Source organism: Balaenoptera borealis, assembly GCF_965194805.1.
Source record: "Balaenoptera borealis genome assembly, chromosome: 2".
Lineage (NCBI taxonomy): Eukaryota > Metazoa > Chordata > Mammalia > Artiodactyla > Balaenopteridae > Balaenoptera > Balaenoptera borealis.
In genome coordinates, this window is record NC_138867.1 from 111022236 (window position 1) to 111038200 (window position 15965).

A 15965-nucleotide genomic window follows, 5' to 3' on the forward strand; every position below is an offset into this window, starting at 1 on the left:
CAGAAACAATGTCCAAGATAAAGATAGTATCATATGATCAAATCACACTTGATCCATTTGGCTATATCAGTGTTCAAAGAAACCACATCTCAATAATTTTTACATTTCAACTAGATGATGAATAAGCTCTGAGGATCAAAAGTAAAAAAATAAAAATAAACTTTTACAAAAGAGAGAAGTTTCTTGATTAAAATCACTGAATGTTCAAGAGTCATTTTTCACAGAGTATAACAGAGTTGGAAAATAAATGTTCTGAGAAAGCTATACATTGATTAATATAATTTTATTTCAGCATTGTAAGACAATATTCAGGAAACTGCTAATGCCTAAACTATCTCATCATTATGTATGGACCCAAAATATTGTGTAGGAAGTTTAAAATGATCATTTACATCACACAGTCCCTCTTTGCCTATATAGAACTGACATGATTTGATGTTCCAAGGGTATAAGTACAGGAAAGTAGATGAAAAAAATCACTTAGTGATTCCAACAGCTCACAATTTGGGAAAAAACCATGTGTTCTGTAGTGTTCAAAAGGAACATATAAAATCTTCATTAAAGTATTTACAGGATTTTGATAATAAACTTCCTAACTTTTAATTAAAGCTGATCAAAATATGTCCTGAGTATTTACCATGTGTGAGGCAGTGTGCCGTTTAGGAAACAAAGGTGAATAACAGACAAATTTTTTACTTTTTTTTGCAATTTAATAACAAATAAACACACAAATACAGCTCCGATATAGAAGTCTATGAAAGACTATAAACAAAGGACTATGAGAAATACAGCTATGATATAGAAGGTCTATGAAAGACTATAAACAAAGGACTATGAGAATTCTGATGTAGCAGAAAAGAGGAATCAGAGAGGATTCATAAAGTTGTGATACAATAAACCTTGAAAGAAGATAAATCTTCATCTAGGAAGATAGCACATAATATGACGATATATAAAACAACTGAGACTGGAAATATTCAAGGCTGTTTGATTTCTAGTCACTGATGAGTCTAGAGGAAAGTTTGAAAAAGAAGAAGCAGGCTTACAGGAAAATTTCAGAAGACTGAGGAATGAGTGGATGGTATGAGCTTAGAGCTGGTAGACAGATTACTACTGAGAGACTAAGAGACACAGAGAAGAGACTAAGAGATACAAAGGAGAGATTGAGCTGAGACACTGAGGAGAGCTGGAGAGAGAGTGAGGCAGAGAGACTAAGAGACACCAACAAACACTGAGAAGGAAGACTGAGAAGGACAAAAAAGACAGAGACAGAAAAAGACAGAAGGGCATATAAATAAAGGAGAAAGTAAAAGGATAATTATTTTGTTGGTGTTGGGTAAAGAGGCTTTGTGAAGATTTGCAGGCAAAGAAAAAAAGCTAACAGAGGGAAGAAGGAGATATCAGATGGAGAGAAGACAAATGAGACTAATGAAGCATCATTTCAGAAAAGGTAGGCAGAAAGGGTTCAAGAAACAGCATGACACGAGACTCACAAGGCTGTTTAAGACAAAAGGGAAGAATGCTAAAGAAACACAATGAATAGCATCAAGAGAAATAGTAAAGGAGAAGTTATATGCTGCAATTCAATGGAACATCATCAAGCACACAAAAAAACTTCAATAAATATTTGCTAAAGAAATAATCAAGAGAGTATTGATTGTCAACCTGTCAGTCTTAGCCAAGTTCTGCTGAGCTATTAGCAGTCTAAATACAAAAAAAACATGCTTATCACATTTGCAGCTAGCCTTAGATTTCAACTGTCTGCTTGACCATCTACAATTCTATGACTCTTAGGCATCTCACCACTCAGCTATTCAAACCGAAACATTGAATTCACCAAAAGCTTCCTTCTCCCTCATCCCCCCACATCCAACCATTCTCTAAGTAACAAGGTGATTTTTTCACTATTTTTTAAAAATTGACATATAAGTGACAACAGCATTATATTCATTTCAGATATATGACATAATGATGCAGTATTTGTAATATATATTATGAAATGATCTCCATAATGTCTACTTAACATCCATCACTATGCATAGTTACAAAAAAACTTTTTCCTTGTTATGAGATCTTTTAAGATCTACTCTTTTAGCAGCTTTCAAATATACAATACAGTATTATTAATTATAGTGACCATATGTACATTACATTCCCATGACTTATTTATTTTATAACTGGCAACCTGTATGGAAACCTGTACTTTTTACCCCCTTCACCCATTTTCCCCACCCCCCACACCTGCCTCTGGCAACCACCTATCTGTTCTCTGTATCTACGAGTTCAGTTTTTTTTAGATTCCACGTATAAGTGAGATCATACAGTATTTGTCTTTCTGCGTCTGACTCATTTAACTTAGCATAATGCCCTCAAGGTCTATCCATGTTGTCAAAAACAGCAAGGTTTCCTTCTTTTTTATGGCTGAATTATATGTATTTTTTTTTTTATCCATTCATTCATCAATGGGCACTTAGGTTGCATCCATGTCTTGGCTATTATAAATAATGCTGCAGTGAACACTGGAGTTCATAGATCTTTTCAAGTTAGTGTTTTTATTTTCTCCGGATAAATACCCAGTAGTGGAGCTGCTGGATCATATCACAATTCTATTTTCAATTTTTTGAGGACTCTCCATACTGTTCTCCATTGTGGCTACATCAATTACATTCCCACAGATAGTGCACAAGGGTTCTCTTTTCTCCACACCCTTACCAACATTCCTCATTTCTTGTCTTTTTGGTAATAGCCATTCTAACAACTGTAAGGTGATACATAATTGCAGTTCTTATTTGCCTTTCCCTGATGAGTAGTGATGCTGAGCGCCTCTTCATGTACCTGTTGGCCAACTGTATGTCTTCTTTGGAAACTGTCCATTCAGATCTTCTGCCCACTTTTCAATTAGATTGTTTGTTTTTTGCTATTGAGTTGTATGAGTTCTTCATATATTTCAGATATTAACCCCTTACCCAATACATGATTTACAAATATTTTCTCAACTTGGTAGGTTGCCTTTTCATTTTGTTGATGGTTTCCCTTGCTGTGCAGAACTGTTTTAGTTTGATGTAGTCTCACTTGTTAATTTTTTATTTTGTTGCCTTTGCTTCTAGTCTCACATCCAAGAAAATCATTGCAAAGACCAGTGTCAAGTAGTTTACTGCCTATGTTTTATTCTAGGAGTTTTATGGTTTCAGGTCTTATGTTCAAGTCTTTAATCCATTTTGAGTTAGTTTTTGTGTATGGTGTTAAAGAGTGGTCTAGTTTCATTCTTTTGCATGTGGCTGTCCAGTTTTTCCAACATCATTTATTGAAGAGACTGTCCTATCCCATTGCATATTCCTTGGCTCCTTTGTTGTGAGTTAACTGACCACGTATGTGTGAGTTTATTTCTGGACTCTCTACCCAAGTGATTTTTTGAAACATAAACCACATCCCTTCAATGGCTTCCCACTACATTTAGAATATAATCTACACTTCTAACCCAGAGACCTATGAGGCCCTGAATATTCTGGCTCCTGTTCCATCTCTCTCCAATTTCATCTCTAGCTACTTTACATACTACTTTACTATCCTTCCAGCCAAACTGGCCTTCTTTTAGATCCTTTAATTCACTAAGCTCCTAAGTCACCCTGTAGACTGCATTTGCTGGTCCTGCTTAAAGGAATACTCATCCCCTATACCATGCCTTCAATTTCTTGAGATCTCAGGTTGAATGTCACTTCCTCAGTGAGACTTTCCTAATACCCCTACAACCATACTGATAAAAAATGGGTTCCTTCCTGTGGAATCTCATAAGAATTCTGTGTGTTTCTTTCACAGTACCCAATCACAATTTGGAATTATTTATTTATTTGTTTGTTTGTTCAATGTTCACCTCCCTAAGAATGTCTAATCGCAGGCACCAAGAGGGTAGAGACTGCTAAATCTCCAAAAGCCTAGTGCTCTGTAGATACTTAGTCATTTGCACAACCAAACAATACTTTAAGAAAATTTTGCAATTTTTTTTTTCTTGTCAGGTTGAAAAAAATGTCCAGAGAATGGCTAAGAAATCTAAGCAAAGCACAATCTCCAGAAAATTAAAAAATGTGTTACTAATCAAAGAACATCATAAAACCTGACAATCAAAATAACTCAAAAATTAGGCAAGTACTTATTATATGCCACCTAAGTAGATGATGAGGATGCTATTATAAGTAAGACAACAGACCACATCCAATGTATCAAATTTTTCTAAGAACACAAAATCTCAAGTACAAACTCCCAAGTCTCGAAAAATAGTTTGTCTATTAAAAAATAACTTTTTGTCTATTAAAAGTCAATTCTAGTTGTTTACTGAAATGTTAGTGAAAATTGTCAGTTTAGGGAAGGAGAGAAAACACAATTCCAGGCTTCCATTTCCAGATTATAGATCCAGGCGATGGAGAGTCTTTACATCTGAGAGTTTAATAGAAGCAGCAGCAGCAAAACAACAGCAATCACTTGGGTTTTCTTGGATGACCAAGTGAATGGCCATTTGTTACTGCTAAACTAGTCATAAAATATTTCAAAATATGACGTTCAAAGTCAACAGAATAGATGTTCTTACTACTGCTGTATAGTATGGGAAAATATGATGAACTAAGGGCTACAGATTTAACTTGCTTTGTACCTTCAGACAAATAATTTCACCTCTCTAGGTCACACTTTCCACAATCATAAGATGAGAGATTTGTACCAGATCCACTTTAACAATCCCTGTAGCTCTAGCCACATCTCATAATACAAGTATATAAGTAAATACATGTTAAACTAAAATTTTCTCTGGTACTAGACCAATGCAAATAAGGCAAATGTTTTTTCCTTTAAAAATTCTCAAAATCAGTGATTTAAATTTTAATAACATGGTAAAAATGTTTTGTACTGACAAATAAAAGTACCATAACTGAAATCTTACTCATTCCTTCTTGAATTAAAATATTTGACATTAAATTTGAACCAAATCAATAATGATGCTCACCGATACTGATATGTCCTCATTTTTTCTCTTAACACTGGAGTCAAACAAGACATTTCTCCCTCGTCTTTCACAGTCTTGATATACAATTAGTCGAATTTGGCTTGGATCAAACTCTGGCAAAGGCCAACTTTAAAGAAAAATAAAGATTCATTAGAATTACTTTAATAAATATTCCACATAAACTTCTAGAAATAAAGCCTATATAATGAAACCCAAAGTTGTACTACTGCTCAAGATAACACAGAAGAACTTTATATAAAATACCACCATTTAGTTTCACCATTTAGTTTAGGGCTGAAAATTTACACAGCTATGACATTTTAGATTAAAAAGAAAGAATAAAATCTGTGGCAAGTATCACTCAGTGTATATGAAATATAGTCATCTCACATGAATCTAAAAATAGCTAACAATAAAAATATGTAAGTACATTTAATATAATGAAAATACATATTAATTTCCTGGCATGGACTCAGATGGCATAAGGCTAACCCAGATTTTTAAATACTTTTGTTATTTTAATATCAAAATGAAAAAACAGAAACAGTTTTTAGTTTAAATAACAGTAGCTAATTCCTTATAAAACAAAAACAAGTAAAAAAGTGATGAACAACAAAATGGGGTAGAAATCCTCATATATAGTTGGTGTGAGTGAAAATGGTATAATCTCTTTAGAGAATAGTTTTTTAAATATGTACACTAATTAGACAAATTTAGTAAAAATGAAGCTGACCCAGCAATTCCATTCCAGAAAAGTATGCCATTATACATGAATGTTCATAGCAGCACTGTTCATAATAGCTGAAAACTGGACACTATTCATATACCTACCAACCAAATGGGTAAATATTCATACTATGAAACACCACACAACGAACATAATGAATGAACTTCAGCTACAGGCAAAAACATAAATGGACTGTGAACAAAAGAAATTAGACAATGACATACAATGACACCCATAAACATAGTTACTGTATTTTGCCATTTATAGGAAGATTTAAATCAGGTAAAGTTTTATCAAAGGATGAATATTTAGTTTTTAAAACTATAAGCAAAACAAAGGAAATGATGGCTTCAAAAGTTTGGAGAGTGGCTATATCTGGGAGTTAGGTGAGGGTGGTGAGGGTTATACCAGAAGGACTGGGGCACTGCGGATGTTCTATTTTTTGACTTGATAATGTTTACACAGATACAGTACCCAGAGGAAAAAAAAAGAAAGTCCACTGCATTTGTTTTGTGTACATTATATTTCACAATTAAAAAGACTAATGGAGTGAGTGAGATGAGGAGGAGAGGGAAAGAGAGAAAACAATGAATTGTATGATGGAGATACTAATCTAGTGAACTGAAGGCACTACAACATGTAGGACAGTTGCCAAGAAAGAAGAGAACTGTCGTTCCAGGAGCTGTCTGTTGTTAGGCTGAATGGTCAATTCCTCACAATTCATCAGTCACAGCTTTTGATTGCGTTCCTTCATTTCCTTAAGAGAACCTTAACCCTAACCCTATCGATGCATGTTAAAAAATCCATAACTGGCAACATAACACATCTTCATCCCAAATCTTGACAGCAAATACAATTTTAGTTTTCCTGTATTTAATCCTTAGCAAATGTCTATGAATTGATGAAAGACTTATCCTAGACATTCAAGCTAAACCAGAGATTCATCCTTAGACCACAATGATTTGCATCCCCCTGAACAGCTTTTACTAAACTGTGCTTTGATGTTATGCAAAGGAAACTATAAAAGGACAGACTGATATGGAATTAAAATCAGGAAGCTGGTCTCAAAGAAACCAAGAAAGAGGAGGACTTTAGAGAGGAAGAAGAAATACCACAGTTGCTACTAAAAAGCATCCACTAGCTTTAGAAACAAAGAAGTCACTGGTGACCATGACAAGGACAGTTCTAAGGATAGAGTACAGGGGTCAAACTGCAGAGAATTGAGGACTAAATGAGAGTAAATAGTGAGTTTAAGACAAATGTCAAGGAAAGAGAAAAAGAAAAGGAATCATGAAGTAGAGTGACAGCTATTTTGTTATTAAAAAGGACACATCTGAACATGTTTACATATTCATGACAAAGAATGTGAAGTAGAAGGGAGATAGTGGCTGACAAAGTAAGGTGTCTAAGGAAGTGGATGAGGATAGGATACAGAGTACAGATGAAAGGGTTAACCTCAGAAGAAATGATAACCCCTTTGCTACAATAGAAAGGAAGCAAAGATGGACATGGATACAGAAAGATTTATAAATATGAAGGTAAGGATGAGGGGACTCATGTCTAAGAGTCCTATATTCTTTGTAAAGTAGGTGAAGGAAAATAAAGGATACGTTGTAAAATGTAGGGACAGTAGAGAGTAAAAAGTAAGCAGTCTCTGTGGCAAAATAAAATATGTTGACTAGGAAACGTAAGATTTCTTGGAAATTCTCCCCTTTCCCCACTGGTAACCACTAGTTTGTTCTCTGTATCTGTGAGTCTGTTTCTTTTTGTTATATTCACTAGTATGTTTTACTTACACATATAAGTGATATCATACAATATTTGTCCTTCTCTGTCTGACTTACTTCATAAGCATGTGGGGTGATGAAATGTTCTGGAATTAGATAGCAGTTATGGCTGCATAACTCTGTGACTATACTAAAAAACCACTGAACTGTATACTATATATACACAGGTGAATTTTACAGTATGTGAAATTTATCTCAACAATAATAAAAAAGTTAGAATGCTTTGCTCCTGAACTTATCTAAGCATTTGTAAAGTATTCTCTGTTAACTCAAAATAAGATTATATGTAAAAGCTTAAATTATAAAGCTTCTAGAAAGAAACACAGAGTATCTATACAATCAAGGAGTACAAAGAGTTCTTAAAAAAGACACAAAAGTTATTAAGCATAAAAGAAAAATTGATAAATTGGACTTCATTAAAATTTAAAACTTGCACATCAAAAGGCAAAATTTTTTTAAAAGGCAAGTCATAAACTGGAAGAAAATATTTGCAATGTATATAAATGATGAAGGACTTGTAAACAGCCTATACAAAGAACTCCTACAAAGCAATAAGACAAACCATTCGCCCAATTTTAAAATGGGTGAAAGGCTTGGGCATTTCACATAAGGAGATATATAAATGGTGAAGGAACAAAGCACATGGAGAAGATGCTAACAGTATTAATCATCAGATAAATGCAAATTAAAACCCTTCCACAAGAGACTAATAACATTAGTTGTTGGTAAGAATATGAAGCATGTGGAATCTTATACATCGTTGGTAGGAGTATAAAAGGGTACAACCATTTTAGAAAATTATTTGGCAGCTATGACCCAGCAATTCTTTTCATAGATACTTATCCAGTAGAAATGAAAATATATGTTCAAAGACTTTCATAAAAATGCTTCTTGCAGCTTTATTCCTAATAGCAAAAAACCAGGAACACCCAAATGACCATCAATGGGAGAATGGATAAACAAGCTATGATGCATTCTACATTGAAATACTATGCAGAAATAACAAGGAATGAACTACTAGTCATAACATAGGTGAATTCTGAAAGAATGTTGAGTGAAAAAAATCCAGACACAAAAGCATACATATTGGTAATTCCATTTATATGTAGTTCTAGACCAGGTAAAACTAATCTATGGTGATAGAAACCAAAGCAGTGCTTGGGCAGGGGCAGGGTATGAAGGGAATGGACTAGAAAGGTGTATGAAGGAACTTAATGGAGTGACTGAAATGTTCTATATATTTACTGGGGTTTTAGTTAAACAAATGTATACATTATTCAAAATTAATCAAATTATACACTTAATAATGTGTGCTTTTTGGGCTTCCCTGGTGGCGCAGTGGTTAAGAATCTGCCTGCCAATGCAAGGGACACGAGTTCAAGCCCTGGTCCTGGAAGATCCCACATGCCACAGAGCAACTAAGCCCATGTGCCACAACTACTGAAGCCCGTGCACCTAGAGCCCATGCTCCGCAACAAGAGAAGCCACTGCAATGAGAAGCCCACACACCGCAACGAAGAGTAGCCCCCGCTCACCGCAACTAGAGAAAGCCCGTGCGCAGCAACGAATGCCCAACTCAGCCAAAAATAAAAACAATAATAAAAATAAATAAATAATAAACGGGCAGAAGACCTAAATAGACATTTCTTCAAGGAAGACATACATTGCAGCAACATGGATGGACCTAGAGTTTACCATACTAAGTGATCTAAGTCAGACAAAGAAAGACAAATAACATATGATATCACTCATATGTTGGAATCTGATTTTTAAAAATGATACAAGTGAACTTATTCACAAAATAGAAGCAAATTTACAGATATCAAAAACAAACTTATGGTTACCAAAGGGGAAACATGGGGGGGAGGGAAATATCAGGAGCTTGGGATTAACATACACACACTACTATATACAAGACAGATAAGCAACAAGAACCTACTGTATAGCACAGGGAACTCTACTCAATATTCTGTGATAACCTATATGAGAAAAGAATCTGAAAAATAATGAATACATGTATATGTATAACTGAATCACTTTGCTGTACACCTGAAACTAATAAAACATTGTAAATCAACTATACTCCAATAAAATAAAAAAATAAAAATTAAATTAAATAAATTTACAGGGAAAATGTAAAAAAAGAAGACATACAGATGAAAAGATGCTCACCTTCGCTAATTATTAGAGAAATGTAAATCAAACAACAATGAGGTATCACCTCACACAGGTTAGAATGGCTATCATCAAAAAGCCTACAAAAAATAAACACTGGAGAGGGTGTGGAGAAAAGGGAACCCTCCTACCCTGTTGGTGGCAATGTCAACTGGTACAGCCACTATGGAAAACATTTATGGAGGTTCCTTAAAAACCTAAAATTAGAGCTACCATATAATCCAACAATCCCACTCTCCTGGGTATATATCTGGAAAAAAACCCAAAAAACTCTAATTCAAAAAGATACATGCACCCCAATATTCACAGCAGCACTATTTACAACAACTAAGACATGGAAAATCAAAGACTTTAGAATGATCCTTTATTAACTAGAAGCCAAACTCTGACATCTAATTCACCATATTTTCCACTTCATTGCATTTCCTCTTTTTAAAATTTATTTATTTATTTATTTATTTATTTTTGGCTGTGTTGGGTCTTCGTTTCTGTGCGAGGGCTTTCTCTAGTTGCGACAAGCGGGGGCCACTCTTCATCGTGGTGCGCGGGCCTCTCACTATCGCGGCCTCTCTTGTTGCGGAGCACAGGCTCCAGACGCGCAGGCTCAGTAGTTGTGGCTCACGGGCCCAGTTGCTCCGCGGCGTGTGGGATTTTCCCAGACCAGGGCTCGAACCCATGTCCCCTGCATTGGCAGGTGGATTCTCAACCACTGCACCACCAGGGAACCCCACATTCCCTCTTTTTATCAGAATTTAACTGAAGACATAATTAAGCCTAATCATTAACAGTGGTAAGCACACTATAACCACTCACAAAAACTGTCTATATACTACAGCAAAGCTATCCTCAGTATTAAGCTATTGTACTGAGCATAATATTAATTTAAACATTAGTAAGAAAACTGTTCAGTGATGAACCACAAATTATTTTAAGACTCTACACGGATGTTATTTATAATTTATGTCAGCTTATCTGCTCTGTATGTCTTTTATCTGACACCTTCAAAGAATGTTAATGAAAAATAAACATGCTGGAATAGACATCTCCCTTTACACAATGACAGAGCAACTCAGAAGACCATATGAATTTCTATAATACATGTTACTGGCTATGAAATTAAAGCTAAATCATGCATTCTCAATGAGAGCAAGATGGCTTCCAAAGAAGCAAATTTGGTTAATGGGGGGAGAAGGGGGGAAAGAAGACCAAAACCAAACTTGGGTGTTACAATGGGTGTGGACCTCCAAAAGGCCATAATACGTAAGAAAATACACAATATATCTGTGGTATTAAAAGTTCAAGGGGGGAGGGTGGCAATTAAGGGAAAAAATGTCTAAAAAATGCTCTCTAGCAGGATGATAATGTTAAAAAAAAAAAGACTGAGAAACACCAGACTAAACACTAGTTTGTATCTCAACACATTACCTAAATAAGACATTTTCACTTCAACTTGAATAATCTCTTACTAAACAGTATATTCAGCACACCTATGGATTTTAACTTCATTCATTCAATAATTATTTGTACAGTGCCTACTATGTACCTGGCACTATGTTAGTTGTTCTCTCCTGAGCCTTATCCATCACTGGTGTCTCACTGAAATGGAAACATGCAAGATGATGCAGAACAACTCTGAGAAAACATTAACAACCTGTCCTCTTGCGAGAAATGGAGAGAGCAGCCCAGTTTCAAAAGCTATGCATGTATTGATAGATTAATTGCCTCAGTACTGGAAAACATTTTGAATTTGATAAAGGATAAATTACTGGAGAAGGAAGGAAACAATGGTTGGAGGGAGATAGAGAAGGAAGAATGCTAAATTAGGCTACAAGTGACAAGCAAAAAGCTTTCCCAACCTAACACTGACATGCCAAGAACTGGTCACCATCAGAACCTCAAAGCACCAGAGCCAAAAGTACCAGAGCCAACTGGAGAAACATTTTCTGTACATGGGGAAAGTGATCTGAGTTTTTTAAAACCTGCAGACAGATTTTGCTTTAGAAAAATCTGCTGCTAACTAGCCAATGTTTAAATACATCTCCTGAAAGCAAAGTATAGAAGTCTTACAATGCTTTTTTACTTTAGATAACATTTTAATTTTTTGGTCCCATGATGGAGAAATAACATTCACTATTCCCTCTGTAAAACACACTGACCAGCAAAGGACTGGCAAACGAATGCATATTTACATGCTTTAAGCTGAAAATAAAATGTTACAATGTATACAATAAATTCCTCACTTCAACTGACTTTTCCACTAAACTCTAAGTCCCAACTGTATCAGATAAGAGAGCTTCTTATTTTCCTTTTGATATATTTACTGTGCATTTAAAAAAACAATCATTGTGAACATATGGTCTATATCAGCAATTCCCAATCATTCTAGTAAAAGGACACCTTGTTTTTTTTGAGACACACACACTATTTCTTGTAAGGCAAAAACACATTAATCACTTCAGAGCATTTATGTAAAAAGATTTTGTTCTTGAGGACTAGCAAATTTAAATCTGAATGTCTTTGTGTATGAGTGTGTGAGTATATGTGTGTGTGTGTGTGTGTATGTGCGCGTGAACAAATATGAATGGAAAGATAGAAGGGACATATAAAGAAAATCACCCAAGATTCTTTGCCCCTTACCTAAGTAGAATTAAAAACTATGTCAAATCACATACTTAAAAGCACAAAGAAAAATTGATTTGTGGTTTTATGGAAGTAGGTCATTTAGTGTGAAGGTTATATTTCACAGTCTCTTAACTATTCTACCTTATTCTCAATCCAGGTCTTTAAAAAGAAAAGAAAAGAAAAAAGCATAATGCTTATCAACACTTAGCTAGGTATGATAAGAGTCTAACAGACAGTAAGTGAACTACATTTTCTGACTCTGTCCAAAATTTGAGAGCTGGTGCAGTCTATCCATGGTGTTAAGGGGGCAATGTGAATATACTGATGGCTACTACTAATAAGTCTGTCATCATTGTGAAATTTTGTATTTGGAGGACATGAAAAAATGAGTCCATCAATGTTGAGCAAATAATATACTGTACATGGCTTCTCTGGATGATCAAGAAACGTTAAACTTCAATAAAACTCATCTACTAAGGTAATATCTAATTCTCCTATTGCAAGGAGACTTGTGAACATGAGCAGGGGATTAGCACTGGTTTCATCATCATTTTTTCTATTCATCAATAAAAAACTTAATTTAAAAAATTTTTACTACATAAGAACACATGTTTATTATAGAAGAATTTGAAGATATAGGTAAGTGATAAGAACATAATTAAAAGCATCCATAACCTCCTACCCATTTTAGTAAGATATTCTTTCCTTTTTTCTAAGCAAAATATGTATCTATATGTATAAACATAACCTTTAAAAATACAATAGCTATAAAATTAAATGAAAAATCCTCTGGGTAGCTAAACCACTCTGGGTTTTATGGTAACATAAGTTGGAGGGTGAAGCCAAGAGCCCCCATGGGTCCTCTGAATCACAGGGGCATGCCCATGATATAGAGTAGATATGGTGACATTTATCAACAACAACGTCTATTTTTCATGGATCCTAACAATATACATAATACGAAAAGGACATGTTTTTAATGTTAAAAAAATTTTAGCATCCAGTAACTGAGAAAATATGACTGAAAGCTACTACAAATTCAATATAGTATTAATAAAAGAACATATATACACGTGGATTACATATGCATCAGACAACTGCTTACTCAGTTTATAGACAGTACTCAATGTTTTTGTAGAGTTAAGTACTCAATATGATAATTCTACCCCAACTCAAGGGTTGAAAGACCTAATGTCAGAATATATACAAAATTAGAGGAACCATATATAGAAAATTATAGGAACCATAAAATACATGTAAACGTTACATTATAGAAAGTTTTTAAAGAATGGAAAATATTGATCACTATTCAGAGTATTACTGCATTTCTACTAGGAATCACACAACTAAAGAAGTGCTTAAAATAATTAATTTTCTTAGGTAGATAGGATCACCAGTGACAAGGTGCTGTTATTGCACCAATTTTGTTTTCAATATAATTTAACTGATTTTGTAAACAGTGGAAATTCCCCCCAGATTAACAACTTGTTAATCATTTTAGGTTATATTTTGTTTTGGCTTATCATGTTTCAATATCTTCCTGAATACAATAGTGAGAAGCTGAGAGAGAGAGCAATATAACAGAACTTCAATTAATTCACTGAACAAATGAGTGAATGAGTGACTATTTCAGGAGATACCATTTTAATGCTGGAAGCCTACATTATAGACTTTATGTAGAGTAATTATTTCTTTATCTAAGGAATTATAATCCTCTAACCTGACTGAAAAATAATCCCATGATTTATTTGTTAATCTCAGTTCCAAAGAATTCAAGGATCAATTTAGGTCTTTTTCTTCTCAGAAAAATCATGATTTTCATATAGGCTGCTAACATCTAATGATTCTTCTCCAACTACATTTTAATAAACTAAATATTATAATAAAACTAGTTAATCTTTATTTTTTTAATTTGTATTTATTTATTTATTTAGGCTGCACTGGGTCTTCGTTGCAGTGCGCGGGCTTCTCTAGTTGTGGCATGCGGGCTTCTCTAGTTGTGGCACCCAGGCTCTAGAGCATGTGGGCTCAGCAGTTGTGGTGCGTGGGCTCTCTAGTTGTGGCATATGGGATTCTTAGTTCCCCAACCAGAGATCGAACCCAGGCCCCCTATATTGGGAATGTGGAGTCTTAACCACTGGACCACCAGGGAAGTCCCAAGACTAGTTAATCTTTAATATGTTTATTTTCAGTCATACTAAGTTCAATTATACCCAGAATATTAATGAAATCCTAATGACTGTCATTTACATTTCTATGACAAGTATAGTCAGCTACTTGGCTATAGGATTACTATCTTCATTTTATCAAATTAGGTAATACATGTGAAAAAATACCGTAAGATAAAAATATAAATTATTACCAGCATTAGGTAAAATCCCCAAATTCATTTATACTTATCCCATAATCTAACATGTATAAAATAATATGCGCAAAGTAAAATTTACATAAAGTATTTCAGAGAAGAAAAAGTGACAATCTATAACATGAATTTTTTGTGAAATGGAACCTCAGCAACAGCAAATTTCCATACCATGAGAGGATACCATGTATCATATCTGCTATCATATTTTACTTAGTATTTTTCAGCAACACCTAGGCCCAACTGAAATACACCTGACCTATGTGGTTTTTAACTTTCTGACATTAATTCTACATACCTGAGAACTTAAACTGCAGTGAAACACTGGAAGAATGTTAAAACGAGCTAAAACAATTGAGAGAGCCAGTATCCATTTTGTTCAACTGGGTTACACATATTGAAAAAGTATTTTTAAATATTTTTAATCCTACTTTCATAGTAGGATTTATTTAAAATATAAAATCAATGTACCTTAGTCTAAATTCACTACTAATTCAAATCATTTAATTCTAGTCATAAATGTGTGGGGACACACAATTAAGATGTTTACAAGAGCATCAAAAATACTACCAGATAAATTCAGATCTATATCAGTAAAATTAAAGAATAACATCAACTATAAAATAACTGGATTATGATCAATAAGCTGACTAATACAATGTCAAGTTTTCAATTTAAATTTTATTTATAAATATGTATATGAGATAAACAAAAGTACACTGCTCTTCAAATAGCTGTAGTGAGCGTTCCTACGTAAACATGAGAAAGAAGAGCAGTAAATGACAGAGAGTAAGACACACATAACGCCAAGGACTAAAATGTAGTATTTATAGAGACTTTAAAATAATGAGTACCACCTGCTCAAAACATTCTCAAGCCCTTCTAATTAGATTTATAACCATAATTTTAATCAATTATTCATAAAATAAGTCTACCTAAAATCGCAGCATTAAAATGGTTACATTACTAAATTTATAACTAGATTTGGGCTGATTTTGACATTAACAACATTTGAAAATAAAATCTGAAGCTGTATGTTAGTAGCATCTCTATTTCTCTTAAGCAATTCTGCTTTTCAAAATCCCTAAGAACTCCAGTTATGTACAAATGCCAACCCAGGTTAATAATAGCAATGAACCATATTCATCTGAAACCACAAGACTGTCAGGTGACATACCAAAAAGCCTGAATTTAACTCAAATAAAAGCCTCTCCATGCTGCAATGCAAAAAGGCTTAATCCTAGCAACAGGACCATGGGACACTGGGAGCTTTTAAGAAATCTACTGCCAATGACAAAA

General features: G+C 34.2%; 1 protein-coding gene across 2 annotated transcripts in view; it reads right to left on the minus strand.

The window, feature by feature from the left end:
* The window catches only part of FNIP1 (folliculin interacting protein 1), a 131223-nt gene that overhangs the window by 77324 nt on the left and 37934 nt on the right, over positions 1-15965 (minus strand). For both annotated transcript variants that reach the window (XM_082380776.1, XM_082380777.1), the window contains exon 2: positions 4994-5120. In XM_082380776.1, the coding sequence (XP_082236902.1) occupies positions 4994-5120 (127 nt within the window). The remainder of the gene's footprint in view (positions 1-4993; positions 5121-15965) is intronic.